The 21596-nt window shown below is 36.9% G+C and overlaps 1 protein-coding gene across 1 annotated transcript in view; it reads left to right on the forward strand.

Annotated features, from left to right (window-relative positions):
* Positions 1–16807, forward strand: part of LOC145209128 (dynein axonemal heavy chain 5-like) — a 48466-nt gene extending 31659 nt beyond the window's left edge. The window contains exons 65-89 of the mRNA XM_080079377.1: positions 1150–1300; positions 1573–1749; positions 2077–2292; positions 2823–2990; positions 3596–3814; positions 4279–4455; positions 4742–4936; positions 6415–6570; positions 6811–6993; positions 7361–7507; positions 8024–8188; positions 8622–8859; positions 9276–9415; positions 9626–9757; positions 10172–10343; positions 10799–10938; positions 11333–11497; positions 11987–12181; positions 12491–12641; positions 13078–13196; positions 13523–13672; positions 14445–14657; positions 15142–15270; positions 15389–15527; positions 15996–16807. Coding sequence (XP_079935503.1) covers positions 1150–1300; positions 1573–1749; positions 2077–2292; positions 2823–2990; positions 3596–3814; positions 4279–4455; positions 4742–4936; positions 6415–6570; positions 6811–6993; positions 7361–7507; positions 8024–8188; positions 8622–8859; positions 9276–9415; positions 9626–9757; positions 10172–10343; positions 10799–10938; positions 11333–11497; positions 11987–12181; positions 12491–12641; positions 13078–13196; positions 13523–13672; positions 14445–14657; positions 15142–15270; positions 15389–15527; positions 15996–16300 — 4342 coding nt within the window. The 3' untranslated portion in view covers positions 16301–16807. The remainder of the gene's footprint in view (positions 1–1149; positions 1301–1572; positions 1750–2076; positions 2293–2822; positions 2991–3595; positions 3815–4278; positions 4456–4741; positions 4937–6414; positions 6571–6810; positions 6994–7360; positions 7508–8023; positions 8189–8621; positions 8860–9275; positions 9416–9625; positions 9758–10171; positions 10344–10798; positions 10939–11332; positions 11498–11986; positions 12182–12490; positions 12642–13077; positions 13197–13522; positions 13673–14444; positions 14658–15141; positions 15271–15388; positions 15528–15995) is intronic.
* Positions 16808–21596: the final 4789 nt, after the last annotated feature.

Here is a 21596-nt window from a genome sequence, read left to right on the forward strand (position 1 = left end):
TTCGTTTCTGCAGTGCAGTAGTTCTCAAACTGTGCGTCGCGACGCCCTGGTACATCGTTTCAATTTTCCAAGGGCGTCGCAAAAACTGTTTCGTGGCTTTTTGTTGTTGTATCAACAAACCCAACTTTAATAATAAGTTTCCTCATTAACTTTTATTTGCTGGTGCGTCACAAGCCCAGAAAACTTTTCCAGAGGCGTCGCAACAAAAAAAGTTTGAGAACTACTGCTGTAGTGTATTAAATAGTTGCTGTATCAGAGTTGTAAGCGGGCCCGAATCCGACCTGAACCCGAATCGCTTTTGAAAAGTCCGTTTAGGCCCGAAAATTTGATTGACAGGCCTATAACTTAAGAAGAAATGCACAATGGACAATGATAGACAATGGCCTAAACCAGTGGTTCTTAACCGGTGGGAAATTTCCCACTAGTGGGAAATTTAATGTTTTCAGAGGGAAATTATGTAAGTCAGGTAAGCAAACTCGGGGCCCCGAGGGTCGAACCCGGCTTTGAATTAATCGTTGAAAGTTACTTTCCTAAAATTTTTCCGCAACAACATGTTAGATTAATTTTCTAGTTTTACAAGATGCATAAAAATCCAAGGCCGTTTGTTACATCACGGACATGTCTAAAAGTATCAATGACTTTGCTATTGCGCGCGAATAAAGGCCTTTCCTTTCGTTGATTGTGATGCAATAAATGACTATTGCAAGCAGAGGAAACTCTTCAATATTCCAAAAACTTTAATCTCTCACAGAAGCACTATATAAACTGAATAAGATTGCAGTATATACCTTTGGGGTTCCAGACCAAATCCCAGACCACAAAATTATTTCATTTAAAGAATAATTTTTTTTGTTAACGTAGGGCACAAAACATCATTATAAAAAGAACAGAGGGGGAAATTCAAAGTTGGTGATTGACTTTAGCGGGAAACCACACCAAAAAGGTTAAGAACCACTGGCCCAAACAAAATGTTTTAAGGCTGTTGGACATTAGGTCAAGTCCAGCAACTAGCTACTTAGCTAGGTATTATATTTTAAAAAGTTACGCACACAGAATGTAAAGTCAGGCCCTAACTAAGCCCGTTTCTTAAAAAACCAAGCCCGAAAAGGCTTTGCAATTTTATCAACTTTGTAAAAATGTAATTTCAAGGTCAAAACTGGACGAGATTTCAGTGTTGTCTTCTCGCATGAAAACCGGTTTGCTAAAATTGGTCGAAGCAGAAAAATCCGTAAACGAACTGTCTAAGGAACTTGCTGTGAAGGAAAAAGATCTCGCAGTTGCTTCGAAAGAAGCTGACGAGGTAATAAAAATCTGGTCTAAAATTTGTTGATTTATGTTCCACAGTCGGTTATCTTTTCGTCTTGTTTGTGAATCATATAAGACTGCGTACTACATGGTTGTTGAAGTTGTTAAATAACTTAGACTTGGTTAACTCTATTATGGCATTGCAAATAAATTACTTAATTACGTTTAAAAAATATGCAAATTAATTTTCAAAACAAAATGCTTGTCTCTGTGTGATATTACGGCGCTATTTCTTCTTGCAACTAACTTACATTTTAAATTTACAAGGTGTTGAAAATCGTCACTACTAAGGCAACAGCCGCTGAGAAAGTAAAAGCCGAAGTTCAGAAGGTGAAGGATAAGGCCCAGGCTATCGTGGACACAATTGCTGTGGACAAAGCCTCTGCTATGGCAAAGTTAGCAGCAGCAAAACCTGCCTTACAAGCCGCTGAAGCTGCGTTGCAGGTGATATATTATTATGCAATGTATGTAATGTTTGGATTAGTGTGAAAATTATGAGTCAAATCTTGATGACGTTCACGCACTTGTTGATGACCTGGCCATGAAGTTTGATAATAAATTAATGACGTCACGTAATCGATGTTCGATGTAAAAAAAAATTCGTTGTGTTGAGAATTTATGTCAAATTTTTTTGTAAACCCATTTTCAAATGTAATTGTTTAATGGCGTAACAGCAATGATTTGTAAAACGAAGTCAAGTTGTGGTTACGTCATTCATGTTAAAGTTTTACACCAATACTCTATAACCAAATTTTTATTCTATATTTCCAGACGATCAAGCCTGCCGATATTGCCACTGTTCGCAAACTGGGGAAACCTCCACATCTGATCATGCGGATCATGGACTGTGTGTTGATTTTGTTCCAAAAACGAGTCAACACTGTAGAGCAGGACCCTGAACGCAACTGTGTGAAGCCTTCCTGGGGTGAAGCTCTCAAGTTGATGAACAATTCAGGCTTTCTACAATCCCTACTTAACTTCTCCAAGGTCTGATTTTTTAGGATTTTTGCAAAAATCATTGCTTTTTTGTTGTGTAATAAGTTATGCGTGTAGCAGACACATCGGACATTACATAGCATGAGTATTTTTTCGTCCCTTGACTTAATTTTACCTACATATTTTGCGTCACTATATGTGAAACTGCCTTCTCACTTGGTGTAACAAACTTTACCCTCAGCTTTTTTGAACAAAGTACTAGACAAACAATAGAGTTCGGCTTATAACACAACTATCGAAGTAATACAAAGTTTAATCACAAGATTTTTGTTACTAGCTAGACAGTTGTTCTCATATTAAAAGTCGAGCAGCGCGGCGCGTGCGTTTACTTTAACTAAAATGTAAATATCCCATAAATTTTAAAGATGACAATAGCATTTTTTTAGAGCTCTGATTTTAGACACATACGTGCACCCTGATTTAGAAGAACTGTAAAATTTTGATGCGCTCTAATTAAACATAGCACTTATTTAATGGCGAGAAACGATAAAATAAAGGCACGTTTCGTGTTGTGTACTCAGGATACGATCAATGAAGAAACTGTGGAATTGCTTCAACCTTATCTGGAAATGGAAGATTACAGCTTTGAATCGGCCAAGAAAGTTTGTGGAAATGTTGCTGGTTTGTGTTCTTGGACTCAAGCTATGGCTTTCTTCTATTCCATTAACAAGGAAGTCTTGCCCTTAAAGGTAATTAAACAAATACACTTTTTGATCTTGTTTAATATTATTTTCATTAATTTAGAAAATTAATATTTTTTAAGCTGAAAAACCCTTGGTTGAGCTGTAAAACTAGTCAGTTCATTCTAAGCATAAGGGAATAATTTAATGCTAGAGCTAATAACACAGGAACTCACAGCACACGGGTTTGATAAATTCCGATAGGTGGCGCACACAAATATTTAAAATGCAGTTTGTGTGAAAAATGCTGACGGTAAAAAAAAATGCTGACGGTTCGGGCTATTATGTTGGTCTGAGGTTCATAACAATAATAACTATTAAATCAACCTAAAAACCTAGTTCATTATGGTAAATTTAGTCTCGAACCTTATCCCAGTCTCACTGGTATTTTAAATCACTGCACTCTTTACGATATCTATCGGTACTCAGCAAACCTTTTGTGCTGTGAGTTTCTGTGTTAGCAGCTCCACGCATTTTTATTTCGCTGGTAGCATTTTTTTATTATAATTAAACGAAGGTTAAAAAATTAAATCTAAAAAATTGCAACAATACGAAATTTCATAAAAAAGGCAAACTGTAATCATCAATTACACTATTTCGTTGCAATTTCACAGGCAAACCTGGCAGTCCAGGAAGGTCGTTTAGGTAAAGCGATGACAGATTTGAACGAAGCCCAGGCTCAACTCGATGAAAAGGAAGCCGAACTACAGGAAGTTCAAGCACAATATGACAAAGCTATTTCACACAAACAGGCACTCATCGATGATGCAGAGTCGTGTAAGAGAAAGATGATCAACGCTAGTGCTCTTATTGAAGGACTTGGAGGTGAAAAGGTGAGAGTTTTTAGTTTTTTCGGTGTTTTTTTCGGGTTTCTTAACCTGGATGTTTTTGCCTCAGGGTCTTTTATAACGTTATATGGACGGTTAGTCGTACAATGCAGCACATTACGTTTTTGTGGAGACCAAATTTATGTTAAATTTGTAAAAAATGGATTGAATTGAAAAAGATAAAAAAAGTCTTAAGTTAAAACTTCAAGCGTTTGACTTATCGCCCAACTGGGTCACAACTAAAAACTGATTGGAAATCAATTTAGGCCAGGGTGTTGCAATAGAGTATATTCAAACAAAACATAAATTTTAATTTAAACCAGAATCTTCCAGCTTATTGCTTGGTGGATAAATTTGAATCAATTTAGGGTGTTAATTAACATTAAGGAAAATAGAAAATTTACTTAGTTCCAGATAATTTTCTCTCAAAAAAGTATATTTCAGCAAGTCAACCTGTATTAAATTTTCAGGTGCGTTGGACAGCAGCTGGAAAAACTTTCCAGGACCAGATCATGAGATTGGTTGGTGACGTTTTGCTGGCCACCGGATTCCTCTCCTATTCTGGACCTTTTAACCAGGATTTCCGTAATCTCCTACAAACTGCTTGGAAGAAGGAGATGTCTGGGCACAAGATTCCTTACTCTGATGTAAGATAACTAATAACTTATAAGTTGTTTTCACTACTTTTGAGGCACCTACAAGAAAATCGTTAGTGCCTGTGCTCATGAAATGATTTTTTTGCTGTACAAAGGACTTTTCATGTAAGTTTAAACAAAGATTCCAAACTATTTTTTTTCTACCTTCGTATGTTTGTACTAAAAAAAATATTGTCCAAAGAAGTGTTTCTAACGTCTAACTTTTTGGACCTTTTTAAAATACTTTAATTCGGCCATGTAAGATGTTTTAACGGTTTTTCTTCTATGTGCTCATTAGGACATCAATCTGATTACTATGTTGGTGGACAACGCGACAATTGGAGAGTGGAATCTTCAGGGGCTTCCCAACGACGATCTGTCGGTGCAGAACGGCATCATTGTAACCAGGGCAACCAGATACCCATTACTTATTGATCCCCAGGGCCAGGGCAAAATTTGGGTCCGAAACAAGGAAAAGGAACACGAACTACAGGTATTTTTCCTCACGCTTCTTTTTACAGGCGAACCTTCTAGCTAAGTATCACTGAATAACTGGTTTAACTGCTTGCTTTTAATTTAGTAATGAGGTCCATCAACAGACAGCATTTGACAAGTGTGTCTTGGATAGAATTCATTTTTATTTAATAAAATACTGATAATATATACATACTGTAGGGATGTTCAAAGTAGAATTGTGTATTCTAGAATAATTGATGCGAATCTAGAATATCGAATCCAATTCTTATATTATTTTTGACTGAGCAATCATTAATCTTGACAACAACTAAAATAGGCCAGTTTAATACATTATAAAACATATTTTTCATTTATAATGTAAAAAAAGAACCAACCAAAACAAAGAAAAACACTGGGAAAAAACTTTGCACAACTGCATTGAAACTAAATGACCCAAAATCCACTAACCCAGACAAATTAGCGTAAGGTTAAAAAACAACTTACACAATTTTATTCAGTGATTTTTATTGCCTTCAGTAGAACTATGCTGTAAGCATGTTGTGGTAATTTGATTTGTTGATGGTAGAGGACTGACATAGACTCCCTAGTGTACTAATATATAACGTTTGTTAACCTAAAACAACTGCAAAAACAGGCACCCTAGCAAAGGTAAAACATTGGGTGATGTAAAGCTGTGACATTGGGTGATTGTAAATTCCAATTAAACTACCGATTTTGCAACACAAAATGTGAATTTTGCAGCGTGTACTAACTGCCTTCTTGTGTTTGTATGGGGTTAAAAAATGATGCAAACGTCATATGTTATGGGATTCCATCACTGTTTTTGCGATATTAACAGACAATCCCATGCTTCCAATCGCTGCCTAACGCCATGACCGTTAAATTTTTGTCGTGTAGGAAAAAAATTTGAAACAAATAGATGCTGGTAAGACGTTGCAAAAAGTCGCCGGTATGTCAATTAATGGCATAAGCATAATCACGTGATCAGATTCGTAAAAAGTGCGCTAATCGTTAATTACGCCTCCAACGCACAGCCGTCGGTATGGCGTTGTTTATAGCGACTCGTGACTCGGTGTTATAACGTTGTATAGCGCTCACTGACTTGACGGCGACGATGCACTTGCCGTCTTTGCAACTGGTACAATGACCAGGCGTGACGTAAAAGCGTTACACATGTGTTTACATTTTTGCCAACGACGAGAGCACACATTTATATCGGTTCCAATTACCCTATAAACGGCAAAAATGGATTCGAATCTAACTGGATTCGAATCCAAAGGATTCGTTATTCTACTTTGAACATCCCTAACAATATTAAAAAAAACGGTGGATAACTTCAGACTTGCCGATGTTGTATTATAGGCGACTGTTGTCTCCATCTCTTGTACTCAGTCTCTGGTGACTCGTGATTTTATAATATACGTGTGTATTCTCGCTTTGTTAAACGTTTCGGATTTTCAAAATGTGTTGAGGGTTACCATGGTAACATCACAGGTGACTACTTTGAATCACAAATACTTCCGAACACATCTTGAGGATTCCTTGTCACTGGGAAGACCTCTCCTCATTGAGGACGTTGGTGAGGAGTTGGATCCAGCACTCGACAATGTTCTCGAGCAAAACTTTATCAAATCAGGTTCAACCTTTAAGGTAAGCATCACGTCTGTGGTGCGATCTATATAAAATCAGAAATGTGTTTCTTGAGCTCAGACCACATTGCAGGTTTGAAAAGCTCGCAAAATCAAAGTCTATGTAAAAGTGTTGTTCTAGTTTCAATTTTAAAGGATTTAAAGAGGTCTGGTAAGAACTGTTGTCCAATCCCCTACACAGTATCTCTTCTTTCGCTCAGTACAACTACCTCCGTGCTTATAATGCCCGTTTAATTGTCAGGTGAAAGTCGGCGACAAAGAGGTGGATGTTATGAAGGGATTTAAACTTTACATCACAACCAAACTTGCCAATCCCGTCTACACACCTGAAATTTACGCCAGAACTTCTATCATTGACTTTACTGTGACAATCAAGGGGTTGGAAGACCAACTTCTGGGACGTGTCATCTTAACTGAGAAACAGGTACAATGTGCAAAGTTTTTGCTTGTGAACGTGAATGTGACTAAATGCAATCTGTTCAATTAATCCCGACGGCCTATCATTTACCCCATATGGTCCACTTTATCTGTCACAATAAAAGCAAAACTCGTGTTTTTTACCACAATATTGGTTTGTTTGTTTCTTGTAAGAATCCTTGAAAGCGTGAATTGTGTACCTATTAAATGTTATATTTTCAACTACAATGTTACAAAAATAAAAGAGTTTTGTAAAAACATGAGGTAAAATTGCCTATACTCAATTTTTTGAAAACTTTGAAAACTTACAAAAGTACTTCACCCGCAGTGGAACTTATAGTTGCGTCACAATGCGCTACTTTACGTCACAATAGGAACTCGAGTCGGAGCGTGTTGAGTTGATGGAGGAGGTGACAGCAAACAAGAGGAAGATGAAAGAGTTGGAGGACAACCTCCTTTTCCGTCTCACATCCACAGAAGGATCTTTAGTAGAGGATGAATCACTCATTGAAGTCTTGAAGGTAGGTTGTGAGGGAAAACTAGTTTTGGAAAACAATTTCCAGTTTCCGAATCTTTGAGGCTGAATCAATGTGATTTCAAATTTCCTGGAAACTTGCTTTTAGACATTCGGAAACATTACGCCGAATTACGTTAGCAATTCTTGTGCAAGAGATTGGTACTTTTGAGATGTAAATTTTAAGATGTAAGAGGGTTTAGGGTTCAGTTGAAATAAAACAGGCTTGATTCGGGCCTGACTTTGCATTCTCATTTATGTTGTAAATCCAACTTTTGTCAGGCTTGAACTTTCAGGTTCGACCCCGTTTGCAACTCTGTGGTGCTTACATATTCTCTCTTTGAAGTTTTAGGTTTCAAAACCAGCTAATGACAACGACAAATATATAAGTTAAGAAGAATGTAAACTCACAACTGAGATCGGCTCACAACACAAGAGTTTATGTAGACCAGCGATCATGTTTTACCGATTCTGTGTAATTGCGTACTATGAAAAACTTCTTACTTTCTTAATTTCCTTGTAGACAACCAAAGTAACTGCAGAAGAAGTCAGTGAAAAGCTTACAATCGCAGCCGAAACTGAAGTGAAAATCAACACTGCTCGTGAGGAATTTCGTCCCGTGGCAACTCGTGGTTCGATTCTCTATTTCCTTATTGTGGAAATGAGTTTGGTCAACGTGATGTACCAGGTGAGTTATGTCTATTAATTTTTGTGTAACATATTATTGAATAACATGGTGTCGGTGCAAGTTTTAAATACTAAGTACACATGAGTGGCACTTGACTGGAGTTGCTACAGTAAATAGAATAAAATTCTGACTCGACTTTAATTACTCGCGCTCAACAACTCGCCCGGAGTTGACTCTGGCAAAAAGATCTGACTTATTCTAAGTGTCTTCGAAAAATACTTCGAAGTCAGCCATAAAAAAGCCGACTTGACTTAACTTTATTTACACCTCTAAAAAAATTAAAATAGAAAGCAGAAAGCACAATTTTTGAACAACCCAATTTAAGTACTGGGATCAGACCAACATTTACAGCACACATTTAGTCACAGTACCTTACTTTCATTAGAGGCGTTGTACTGTTTCAACAAGTATAATAGTTGAATATGTTTCGCAGACATCATTGCGTCAATTCCTTCAACTTTTCGACTTGGCACTGGCCCGCTCAGCAAAGTCACCTATCCCAACTAAGCGTATCAACAACATTATCGACTACCTGACATTCGACGTGTTTCGCTACACTACCAGAGGCCTGTATGAAGAACATAAGTTCCTCTACGTTTTGCTACTCACCCTCAAGATTGCACTCAATTTGGGACAAATAAGCCACACTGAGTTTCAGACCTTTATCAAAGGTTTGTATATTATTGTGTACGTGTTTACAGTTTATCTCTCCGATATAGGCAAACCCGTGTACGCGCTATGTTTAAGATAGTGTTTTCCCGCCTTTAAAGGTTTTGATAGTGGCACACTTTGAAGGTTAAAAATACATAATAATAATAATAATATAAAATGCATTTGCGACTTTAATGTGGTGCGAAAGACTGTTTTGATTAAAAAACATTAAATTGAGATTCTACCGCTGTCAAGGACACTAATGTTTGCCATAAGGTTCTAATTTAAAAAAAAATTAAAGCACAAACGTTCGATAGTAAACTTTTGGACAAATTAAATTAGTCGTCAATAAAACAGGTACAAAATAAACTAAACTTTTAAACATTGTTTACATTTTCGATTTTTTATCGGATAAAACAAGGATTGTGCTTTTAAGGTGGTGCAAGTTTGGATTTGAATGCTGTTGAACCAAAACCGAAAAAGTGGATTCTCGACATGACCTGGTTGAATCTCGTTCAACTCAGCAAACTGCCTCAATTCTCACAACTATTGAATCAGATCAGCAGAAATGACAAGGTCAGTACAGGATAAATCTTCCACTGTTTTAGATGCAGTGGTTCTGTAAATTTATGTGCAGACGATTTAGGTAACAATCGCCTCAAATTCGCCAAGCTTTTTCTTGTCATTGACCAGAACATGTAATTGACTGGAACGTTACAAAAAACAATAACAGGTCTCGGGTGGATTCGGATAACAATAAAATGTAACAACTTTCTCTTTAATCAGGGTTGGAAGTCCTGGTTCGACGAGGCAGCACCGGAGGAGTCCACCATCCCTGATGGATACAGCTCATCACTTGATACGTTTAGGAAACTTCTGCTCATCAGAGCTTGGTGCCCGGACAGAATCACAGCTCAGGTAAACTGATACCTGTATACGATACTACGTCGCCCTCTGGAGGGTTTTAAACCGTCGAACAGGACTTCATGAAAACTATGTTTGGCCACACAAAGCACATACATAAAACGTACCATTTTCCAGTTGACTGCAAAACCCTCTTTCGGAAACATGTTGAGCGAACTAAATGTTATAGCCAGCAGGGTAAACTTTCCTGTGCAACGTAGCCTAGTACCCAATATTTGTATATTTTAATGATAGTAACAAATGCCTTGACTTAGGTGTCTTACATCTTCGATTTTTTCTAGCACTGTGTGCACTCATGCCACCTATTTAAGACTTACCTTAGAATAATAGCAACCGAACAACATAGGTCAAATGGTGTAGCCAAAAAAGTGGTTGTTAAACTTTCAACAAAAAACTCGATATTTTAAGGCTCGTCACTTCATCACGTTCACAATGGGAGAGAAATATGCAGAAGCGGTGTTGTTGGATTATGAAAAGATGGTTGTTGAATCGGACAAAGTCACACCGATGATCTGCTTCCTTACCATGGGTTCGGATCCAACTGATAACATCGAGAGATTGGCCAGAGGAAAAGGAATTCGTAAGTCCTTGTTCAATAATTAAGTCAAAACTCACGAATAAAATTTAAACGAATAAAAATATTTTGTGACACTTTAAGATGAATAAAAATTCATAACTGGGATGAACCCTGAAGCGTTTATGCAGACCAGCGATCACGGCATATTTTTCTAGCCTGCTGGCGACCGGCTGATTCAGTAGGCTACATATAAAACGCATTTAATGGACCCGGCGTACATTTGTCACACTTTCATGAATAATAACTCATTGAATGCGGGAATCTTTTGAAGTTTTTAAGCAAGTGTTAAATATCGTGACATTACAAATAGAAATTGATTCACACGTTTGTTATAAATGTGAACCACAAAACCTTATTTTGTGTCTTTGGAAGTTATAAAAAAATATCTTGCATGTCAGTACTTGACACATAAACATGTATCGCTGCATGGTCGCAACTTATCCATGTTCTCTGTACAGCGTGTCGTCCAATCTCTATGGGCCAGGGACAGGAGGTGCACGCCAGACGATTGTTACAGCAAAGTTTCAATGACGGAGGATGGCTATTACTGCAGAATTGCCATCTTGGACTTGCCTATATGGATGAGTTGCTGGAACAGGTAAATTTTTAAAATATAATTATATAATCAATACTTGGACCAATTATGCATGTTCCCTAATAGGAAAGAACAGTGGTTTTTAAATTTACCTGTTTTTCAGTTTTAAAAGTTTGTGATACAATGTCGATATGGCTAAATCATTTAAAAAATTGCTAACATTTTGTCAAAGTCATCATTAAAAGTTTTTATCCAATGCTTCGGTCTGTAGGTAAATCTTGAGGTAATCGTGTGCAATAATAATTCAAAGGCCTCGCGGTTTTACAAATTAGAACTCCAAAGTCTTTATTTGTTTGTTTTTTTACACAGCTGAAGTATATTTTGCGTTTCAGCCTGCCAATAACAATGGCTTAATTATTCATGCTTGTAGCACTAAAATCTTGATTTTTTCCCGTAGCTGCAAACGAATGAGAGCATCAGTGAGCAATATAGGACATGGATCACCGCTGAAGTTCATCCCAAGTTTCCGATCAACTTACTTCAGTCCTCTATCAAATATACAAACGAACCTCCTCAAGGTGTCAAGGCCGGACTTAAGCGAACCTACTCAGCATTGACTCAAGTGAGTGGCGTTTGTGACCTAGATGTCCAATGGAACATACGGTTTTAACTCATGACGGACTGCTCAGATGAACAGAGTAATCGGAAAGTGACTGTGCACTGTTCTTATAAATTTGTTATGATTTTTTAAACAAAATTAGAAAGATCAAAGACTGTGTTGATGCTAAAGGGGTCACTTTCAACATGATTTAAAATTGTCATTCATATATACCTCCTGGATTCTATACTAAAACAGTATGTTAATAAATTTGTAAGTGTATAGTGCCTTTCACAACACCCTGTACATTACTATGATCCATACCTAAAGGCATTGTGCAAACACTAATCGATTCATTGAAACACTGTTTTAATATTTCCGATTTCCTGGGTTGACTGGTTGTAAATCAACTGGAAGTTCTATTCGGGTAAATAACTCAAATAAGAGAGTTATCGAGACTGACGATAATTCTTTTTCATTTCCAACCTATCATACCCTTTGTTTTCTCCATAGGAATTTTTGGACATCTCCAACATGCCACAATGGAAACCACTTCTGTTCAACGTCGCATTCCTATACACGACAGTGCAGGAACGTCGCAAGTTTGGACCGCTTGGTTGGAACATTCCTTATGAATATAACCAAGCTGACTTTACAGCAAGTGTCCAGTTCATTCAAAACCATCTGGACGATTTGGATATCAAAAAGGTTGCCCTTAGTTTTAATAAAAAAAAAAACATAACATTGCCAGATTTAAGCTGTTTCGATTATTATGAATACTAAATATACCGAAGAAAACCTCTTGTGTTATATTTTCGAATTAAAAAAATTAACTTGAAAAACCATGGATAAAAGAAGTAAAAACGCCAATTAAACCAATACAATGGTAATATACCTTGCAACAGAAGTGAGTTTAACAATACCTCTGTAAGCCCAAATCAATGCATTATACCCGCTTATCGTTGATTAATTATTATTGCTAACAAAACTTGACAAAACTTGTATTTCTATGTTTAGGGAGTATCGTGGAACACAGTACGTTACATGCTGGGCGAGATTCAGTTCGGAGGACGTGTAACAGATGACTTGGACAAACATTTGCTTAACACTTATTGCAAGGTGTGGTTCGGTGAACACATCTTCTCCGACAAGTTTTGTTTCTACAAAGGTGGGCACACAAGTTTACTTATGTTACGAAAATAGCACATACATAGTTCTCCCGCAGGGCTTGTGAAGTGAATTACCATTTAAACGCTTATCGGGGGTTTTATGTGCTCAATTTTTTATTAACAATTGGGCCGATATAATAAGCCCGGTTTTAAGACCCGAGTTTAAGCTTTCCAACTTTTACATTGGAGTTTTACTTTCCTTTTACGAATGTGTATGAGTAGTGGCTGCTATATATACCATCTGGGGATAACTGATTGGAATTGAGTGTTGTCCTGCCAGCACAATTTTATCATTTTATTTCTCGATTCGCTGAGAAAAGCTCACTTGAGGTATGAAAAAAGGAAATGCCCAATGTCCCTTTTCTTAGTGTAGTTACCTTACATATATCCACACAACTATATGTATTCTAACTCAACCCTGTTGATTTGTTTCAGGTTATTCCGTTCCAAAGGGCAAGACTATTCAGGAATATCACACCTACATCGACAATCTGCCACCAGTAGATACACCAGAAGTCATGGGGCTGCATCCCAACGCTGATATTACATACCAGGTAAGTTTGTGGGCTTTTTACGCTTAAATCTCTACCTAACCATACCTGACGACCTACTCAATTCCAACGATAACACAAGAAAATTACCGAAACTGCATTTGGCCTATTTTAGTGCTGTGAACAATTTTACTGCTTGAGTTGAGAATAGAGGCTCCAACTCTAAGTGTGAAACAACTCAAAGACGATTTATTTACTTTATTAAACCATAAATTTAGCGAATTTTTTCAACGCTTTCTTGCCATTTGGCAATTTTTACGCACTTGTGTATCTGAACTCTTGCCCTTAATGAACCTTATATAGTATGTTATCTCCCCAATTTAACACAGACCAACTTTGCAAACGCCGCACTTGGCACAATTGTGAGCATTCAACCGAAAGAGTCGAGCGGAGGATCGGGAGAAACTAGAGAGAGTGTTGTGTTCAAGATGGCTGACGAAATGCTGCAGAAGCTTCCTGCCAACTTTCTTCCACACGAAGTAAGCTAAAAAGACATCTTAAAATTTGATCTTTTTATAACAACGAAAGTATTTCGCTTGAATAAATGTATGTGGGTCCGATTTTTCTGACGAAACATTTTGATTTTACTCCATTTTTTTCTTGCCAAAGTTTGTCCAACACGTTTTGCCATTAAATGTTTAAAATATTTGAATGAAACTTTCCCAACTGGTAGATATGGCAATGTCAATATGCCATTTGTTTCGTTTGACTCGATAGTTTCAGTATTTACCCCGCCAGCCTCCTATTTTAATGAATGTCTGAATTTAATGAAATTTGAACATCTTCTAGAATCTAGAACTTTTCATTTATGGGTGTCGATTGTTGTGTTTTACCCAATAGTGCCACAAAAGAAAATTGAAGTTTTTTAATGTTCCGCATGCTTAAAAAGTTTGAGAACCACTGCTATAGTCCCACTATATACCCTTTCTTCCCTTTAAAAAGACCATGAAACATGACAAACTTCAAACCATGTCGGAATTCAATAAGATTTGCATAGTTTGTAGTTAAGTATTGGAAATAGATTAATGTTTCAAAATAAATAATAGTGTAATGGCAAAATTGTCCTGTTTTATTTCCCTTTTTGAGATTTTGCTGTATTATTATTTATGTTTTTTCCCACTGTTTTTTTTATCGTTTTAGTTTCCCTTTTTTGCTTTTGTTTTCACGTATTTATTGATTTGTATTTTTGTCTCATTCTCGTATCTCGCTTTAAGTTTATCAACCTTCACCAACACTCATTTTTTGCTTTAGGTCCGAGCTCGGCTCCAAAAGATGGGAGCCATCCAGCCAATGAACATCTTCCTGCGTCAGGAGTTGGACCGGATGCAGAGAGTCATCACCATTGTCAGGACAACCCTGGTGGACCTGAAACTGGCCATCGACGGTACGATCATCATGAGTGAGAATCTTAAAGACGCTCTCGACCAAATGTACGATGCCAGAATTCCCAAACTCTGGAGAAAGGTAGGTGGTAGGAATTTGTAAAAATTATTCTTTATGAGTTTTTTTATATTCTATTGTCGTTTATTCAAGGCTGATTCAGAAAATTATCCCTGTGTAGTTCTTTTTAAATACTTTAAAAAAGAAGTTTTTTGAAAAGTGAAAATCAAACGGTAAAAACTTGTAAGAAGGATATTTCGACAAGTTATGAGATTTTTAGTTGTGAAAACAATGTCGGGGAAAAACTGTACGATAGAATTTTGCATCAAACTTGGTTGCTAGTCGTGGTTTAATGCGCTTGTGTAATTTAGTTGTTTCGTAAAAATAGGTAACGCTTATAATACTTTGTGCTTCGCGTCAAGGCAATTCGTCTCTAGTTACCAGTGAAAACCATCTGCCGTTATTAACGTCACTGCATTTTTTGGCTTCAGATTTAAAATGTTTTTGAAAAAAAAAAGTTTTTTGAAGTTTTTCGGTTAATTATTTCTTTCTTTGTTACTTCCAACAGATTTCGTGGGAGTCTTCTACCCTTGGATTTTGGTTTACAGAACTACTGGAGCGTCACATCCAGTTCCACAGCTGGATATTTGATGGAAGGCCCAATCAGTTCTGGATGACTGGATTTTTCAATCCGCAAGTATATGCTACGTTTTAATTTAGCCTGACTAAAGCGTGTTAAATCCAAATTTGTTAACTACAAGATGTTTAAAAAAATAAAGAAATGTCTGCTTATTAGAATTTCTACATTTTCTAAGGGTTTTCTGACAGCAATGAGACAAGAGGTAACCAGAGCACACACCGCTAAAGGTTGGGCACTGGATGGCGTTGTACTGTATAACGACGTCACTAAGATGATGAAAGAGGACATTACCGGACCCCCGCCTCCTGAGATCGGTAAGTTTGCCGAATCTGTTGCATAGCTTTGAACACAAATGCAATTAAATCAACAGTATCAATGACAACAAAATGAGTTATAATCAGGCGTGAAATTGGGCCCGAACCCAAAAGTACAACGCCAAAACCCGGACCGAAGTCGATTTTTTAAATCAAGCCCAAAAGTTGCTGAAATTGCCGCATAAATCACATCCGTATATAAGTCAGGGCAGAATCAAGACCGTTTTATTTAAACTCCACACAAAACACGGCCCGAAAAAGCAGCTTTACGACGGCATAAGCAATTGGCAAAACGTTTGACAATAAAGTGTGTTGCTTTTTACGAATATTTGAACCGCGGCATATTTCTCGTTTCGATGAAAATCAACTGTTGATGTGTTTCAGAGGGAGTTTGTAAACAAAACGACCAAGGAAAGCACTTTTAATTGCAGTAAAAGAATCTTAAAATCAACTGTTACTGTATTTCAGGGGGAGTTTATGTTTACGGGTTGTTCTTGGACGGAGCGGGCTGGGACAAACGTAACGTGAAGCTCATGGAACCGCAACCCAAGGTGTTGTTTACTTCAATGCCCGTGGTCCACGTGTATGCCATCAACACCGCTTCGCCGGGAAAAGAGGACAAGAAACAGTCCATTAATCTTTTCCATTGCCCGGTGTACAAGAAGCCGAGAAGAACCGATCTCACCTACATTTTCCCTCTTCTGTTGAGAAGTGTCCAGGCCCCTGAGCACTGGACTCTAAGAGGAGTAGCTATTCTGTGTGATACAAAGTAGAAATGTGTGCTGTGTTTTAGTTTTATTGAGGCGTAGTTTATTTGTGTTTATTTGGTTTGTTTTTTGATTTTTTCCGAAGTTCAGATGATGATTTCATGCCTTAGGTTTTTTGATTATTTCATTCAAACTGTGAATTAGGTTTTGATGTAATTTGCCAACTGTGCATTTAATATAAATGTCATTTTACTAACAAGCGACTGAATCTAAAAAAATACAAATTAATTCTTTATTTTTGTCTACGCTGTTTTAAGTTTATGGTTTACAAAGCACTTTATTTGTGTTCGTTTTCAAATTTATGATTTGTAGCCTATCTCTTATTTTATCTTTATCTCACCTTCCCTCTAAAAAAGGAAAGATTACTTTTACAAATTAAGTAAAAGTTGTACAGATTACTTGGTTTTAATGCTTGTTCTTTATGGTTTTGTACACCTATCGTAAGCTGTTTTAGAACTGTATTGACTTAGCATTGCTTGCCGTGGAGATTTGAAAATAAATTCTTTTGAGGAATCAGTTGGTTTTACCAAAGTAATCAAATATTGATTCAAATTATCAATATTGATTCAAATTTATGAACACATTAGGTCATTTATCCTTATGAATTTTAGAGATGTATATTTCGCCTGGACAGCGTCATCGGTTTCTTATTCAAATAGAATCTGACTTATCAATATTGTCCTTTCTGAATCTGACTTATCAATACGACACATTCTAAAAACGAAAGGTCAAATTTAGTTTACATCATGTTTTAAAGCAAGTTGTTTTGTTTTAAAAACAATGTGTCAGAGTGGGCGATGGGTTAAAAAGATTTAGAAGAAGTGTTCTTACTAATCCGTTACAATAAACGCTTTGCTTACGGTCTGACGAGGTTTGTAAACAAAGCGAAGGAAAAGGACTTTTAATTGCAATAAAAGAATGTCACAAAAGGCAGTTTGGTGGCTGAGGACACAATCCATTAGATGCATTGCGCTACTTATCGAAATTTAGTTAAATGTTTCTATGCCTTATAAGGCGTGGTGTTAGTAGCTCTACCGTGTTGATTTGGCTTCTGCCTTGGTGTTGTCAAGTTGGCGGCTTTACCGCTTAAGTCGGTTTCTGATCATGCCTCGCAAGCAGTTGAATGTTTTGCCAATATTTTTGGGCTTGTTTTTAAATTGCTTTGTAGTTGCGATGATAGGGCTAGTTTTGACAAGCGCGGGAGTCAAAAAAGCATGCTCCTGGCAAAGACTCTGCTTGAGGCAAGTTGTTCAGACTATGCATTTTTTAAAACGAAGCACCCCAAAGGCAGTAATGGCAACAATCTCGAGGCACGTGGCTGTCAATTGCGTGGTTGCGCTTATAGGAACAAAGCAAAATGTTGGTTCATTGGTTTAGTCTTGTATTACTTCCTGGACTAGTTATATCTCTCGCAAGCGACGTTGGTTTAACGGTAGATTATATTCATTTAGTGAAGTTAACATAAGGTACACAATGAGGATGAGAACTGCTTGATGAGAACAAATGAGGATGAAAAACATTCAATACACTCGAGTTTGGTCTATATTTAATACACACCCAAGTCAAAAGTGACCATTTGCAGTACAGGTAAATAATAGTAACTTTACCAACTTTATAAAATTGTTACCGCTTGTAGTAAATGTTATAAACTAGTAAGTTATTTCCAATTTTTGGTCCATTCCAATGTTCTTGCTAAATTTGTAATTTTGGTCTAATCAGTGTGCTTGGTGGTCAAATTCGAACACATGTCGAAAAGCCCTGTTCGAATTGCAATTTTGGGTCGGTATACCACAAATAATTAAACAGATTAACAGCGAATCGAATACCTTATTATGTTTATCAAAGAGTGTATTCAAGCTTTTATTTAACTGGGGTAAAAGCATTGTCCTGAATTTTCAGCCATGTACGCTTGCAACTCCCTTTCCAGTTTTCCATTCATTCTAATATTCTTGGGGAGATATTTCCTTTTCCAAATTGATCTCTTTTTGCGTTTCTGTCGAAGTAATTCCAAATCTTTTGCCATTTTGTCGCGTCCATATGCATCAACCCGTTCCCAGAATGTTCTGTTGAAGTGATCGTAAAGCGCAAGGTCCTGAAAACACGATTCACTTAATTGGATAACAGAAAAAACGAGCTATTGTTGCTTTTGAGTGTTCTGAATGCCAAAAACTGTTACTTTGCCTAATGGTCAATCCGGTCTTGTTTTATTACAGCTAATTGCTGTGATCTTAAGTGAAGTATTGCGTGGGGAGTCAGAGTAATTGAAACACTACACTATGGTCATTCCCATTTGGAAAAAATATTAAGGCAGTTATATGTATTGTCGACCTACAATGTTGTAAAGTTGCTGAAAGTGTTTCTTTTCCTTCGCATTTGGAAACAATGTTGGCTTGTATTTACGACTGTATTCTCCACCAGCTGTGAATAAAGTTTTCCAATCCAGGCAAAGAAGATTCTGAAATGAACAAGCAATGTTTTTAAACAGCAAAACGTAAGTAAAGCAGTTTTTTCATGTGCAACAAACCTTTAAAAGAATCAAAGATTCGTCAAAATATTCCAGTAACATCACTAGATCCATGTTTTTATCCAAGGTTTTTATTTGACTTTCAATCTCATCTACATCATTCAACATTGGATCCATTCCCAAATCATGTGATTGGTAATTTCGAAATCTGTGGTGCAAAACAAGCTATTGCCTGTAGGAGTGGTTCTCAAACGGTTGAAAGAAGCCGAGTGAGCCAGCCCCAACATAACGAAAATGTTATTTATATGACATAAACCTATTCTGTATTACTACTAGTGGTTATTTTGACTATTTTATAAATGCGCCCTGTGGTGAAAAAAAAAAGGAAAACACTGACCAGTATATAGTTTGGTTTTGTGAAAATTTTGGGTCTTCAAATTCAATTCAATGTTTTTTGTACCATTAAAAAGACCAAAATTAATACTTAAAGGCCCATCAATGTCAATAATCGCGGTATGTTGTGTGGTATGACCTATATGTTTGTTTATTGGTGACCAGATTTGTAAGTCGAATCTGACTTTTCAGATGGAATTAAGCATAAAATGCATTTGATTTGAGTCGACTTCACACGCGCGGCGAATTCTTAAATATTCTTTATCCAATTACTTTCGGGTGGAATTTAGGTTTAATACTTTGCTTTCAGATATATATTTTTAAACTTGCAAATTTGCTTTCATTTTACATAAGAAAAAAAAAGTTTAGCATGAAATAAAAGCGGAAACTTACCTAAAATAAAACGAAATAGACGGACTAAGCAAGGTGTTCGCTTTGGACAGGAATTCGGCAGTGTTCATTCTTTTGCCTAGCGTAATATGGGCTTTCGGCATTCCAAAACAACTGGGTCCTATGGGTAGTTTCCGTTGAAAAAGTGAAATGCAGAAAGAAAATTTTTCCAAGGGTTCCGTATGATTGTGAAATATCTACAATATTCGGTGAAACTGCACCATAACTGACAGGTTTGTAAACATCGGTAGGTGACTAAATGGAACGAACAGCTAATTTCTCTTTTTTAACGGTAATGTAATGACAAAAAATTAATGAGGTTTTGGAAAAGGAAAAAATGTGCGCCTATGGTCGATAGATTAGCTATAATAGCCTAGATCCTTTGGGTCATCCTTATTGTTTTATCTGATGTTATTTGAGTTTTCTTTAGCTGGGTGAGACCATTTAAAAGCGTATTTTTTAGAAAAGGGCCACGTTGCGGTGTTAAATTGTAGGACACGATGAGAATGTATAAAATCACATAAGAGAAGGGCAGGAACTTGGCCGAATGGTCTAGCGCGCCTGACCCATATACATACATAAAAAACCTGATCGGGATTCGTCCCCGGGAGTGTCCTGGGTCCAAACCCCGTGAAAAAAACACAAAAAAACACACACAAGATAAGCCTCTTTTCACACATACCTAGTGTCGCGATGAAAACACTTTTTCATCTCTGTAGCATGGAATCTTGTGTGAGCATAGCTGATTAAAGAGCCCTTTGGCATCATAAACTTGCACATAAATCGTCCGGGATAACCCCCCGTATATGGATGGGGATATGGGGCAGTTACCAGCTGCAAAATCAGCGACATTAGCGGTAAACAACAAATAATTCCTTACCGAAGTTAGTGAGGTTAATATCACATTTGCAGTCTACACAAAACAAGGCTAGCAGTGATCGAATTCCGGTTGCCATTTTGAAGATTTAATTTATAATGGCAAGTATTCTTTTGTTTCTTAACGAATTGGTAATGTTCTTGCGTATCATTCAATTAAATACTAAACATTGATATCTGCACTGTTATCAAATAGGTCAACAACCAATCAGTTTACATCAGGTTTACACTGTTTTTGCTTAATTGTTGGTTGGGCAATACTTTTGAAAAGCTGCGTTGGGTAAAAACTGTCCATCTACTGTTTACTCTAAAGTTAAGATTATGTTTTGTCGTCAATTAAAAGCCTCAATCCGATAACAATTAAGCCCTAATTGCTCCCAATCACCAAAGGGTTGTAAAGGATATAGCTGCAGCGCGTTCAACAGCCATCATCCATCCATTGTGCCCTCTGCTGTTTGGCGCTTCATAACCTTATGACATTGCGCAGCTATTTCCGGCTTGGTTATTATTTTAGTGTTATTGTGTCACTATGATTTTATTTACCAAGCGAAATAAACTCAACCTAACGTACACTAATCGGTGTGAAACTGCACCTTTGAAAAGTTGGATTTTGCTATGAATCTAAGAAGTAGTCTTTTCGTTGTAGATGAGCCAGTTTTGTGAGTCTTTACGAAAACGAACTTAGAAACTGGTTCACTGCATGTTTTTTTCTTGTTACTGGTAGTTCGGGTTAATGTTCCATCTTCTTGTAACGAGGATTCCGCCGATGGTTCAAAAAATTGCTGTAAAAAGTTGTTAGATAAAATGAGATTGATCAATTAACTGTAAATATTTAATATTTTTACTTAAGTTTGAGACAAACAAAACTTGTTTAAACATCCCAAGACAATTTAAAGGTATTACTTTAGTGTACTCCGACCAGAGTTGCATGCGGGCCTAAATTTATGTTCAAAAGTTGGATTAACACTATAGTCAAGTCAGGCCTAAATCAAGCCCGTCCCATTTAAAAATAAGTCCAATCCGACTACAACTTTGATCCTGACATCAAGCAACATTTCAACGTTTTATTTAAAGATCTCATTTTTTGATCAGATAAATTAATGACACCTACCTTTATATCTTCACCACTGTTTACATCGTCGTTAAGCCTTTGAGGTTGAACCAATGGTACTTTAAGCA

The sequence above is a fragment of the Phallusia mammillata genome, chromosome 1, assembly GCF_965637545.1.
Source record: "Phallusia mammillata chromosome 1, kaPhaMamm4.hap1.1, whole genome shotgun sequence".
Lineage (NCBI taxonomy): Eukaryota > Metazoa > Chordata > Ascidiacea > Phlebobranchia > Ascidiidae > Phallusia > Phallusia mammillata.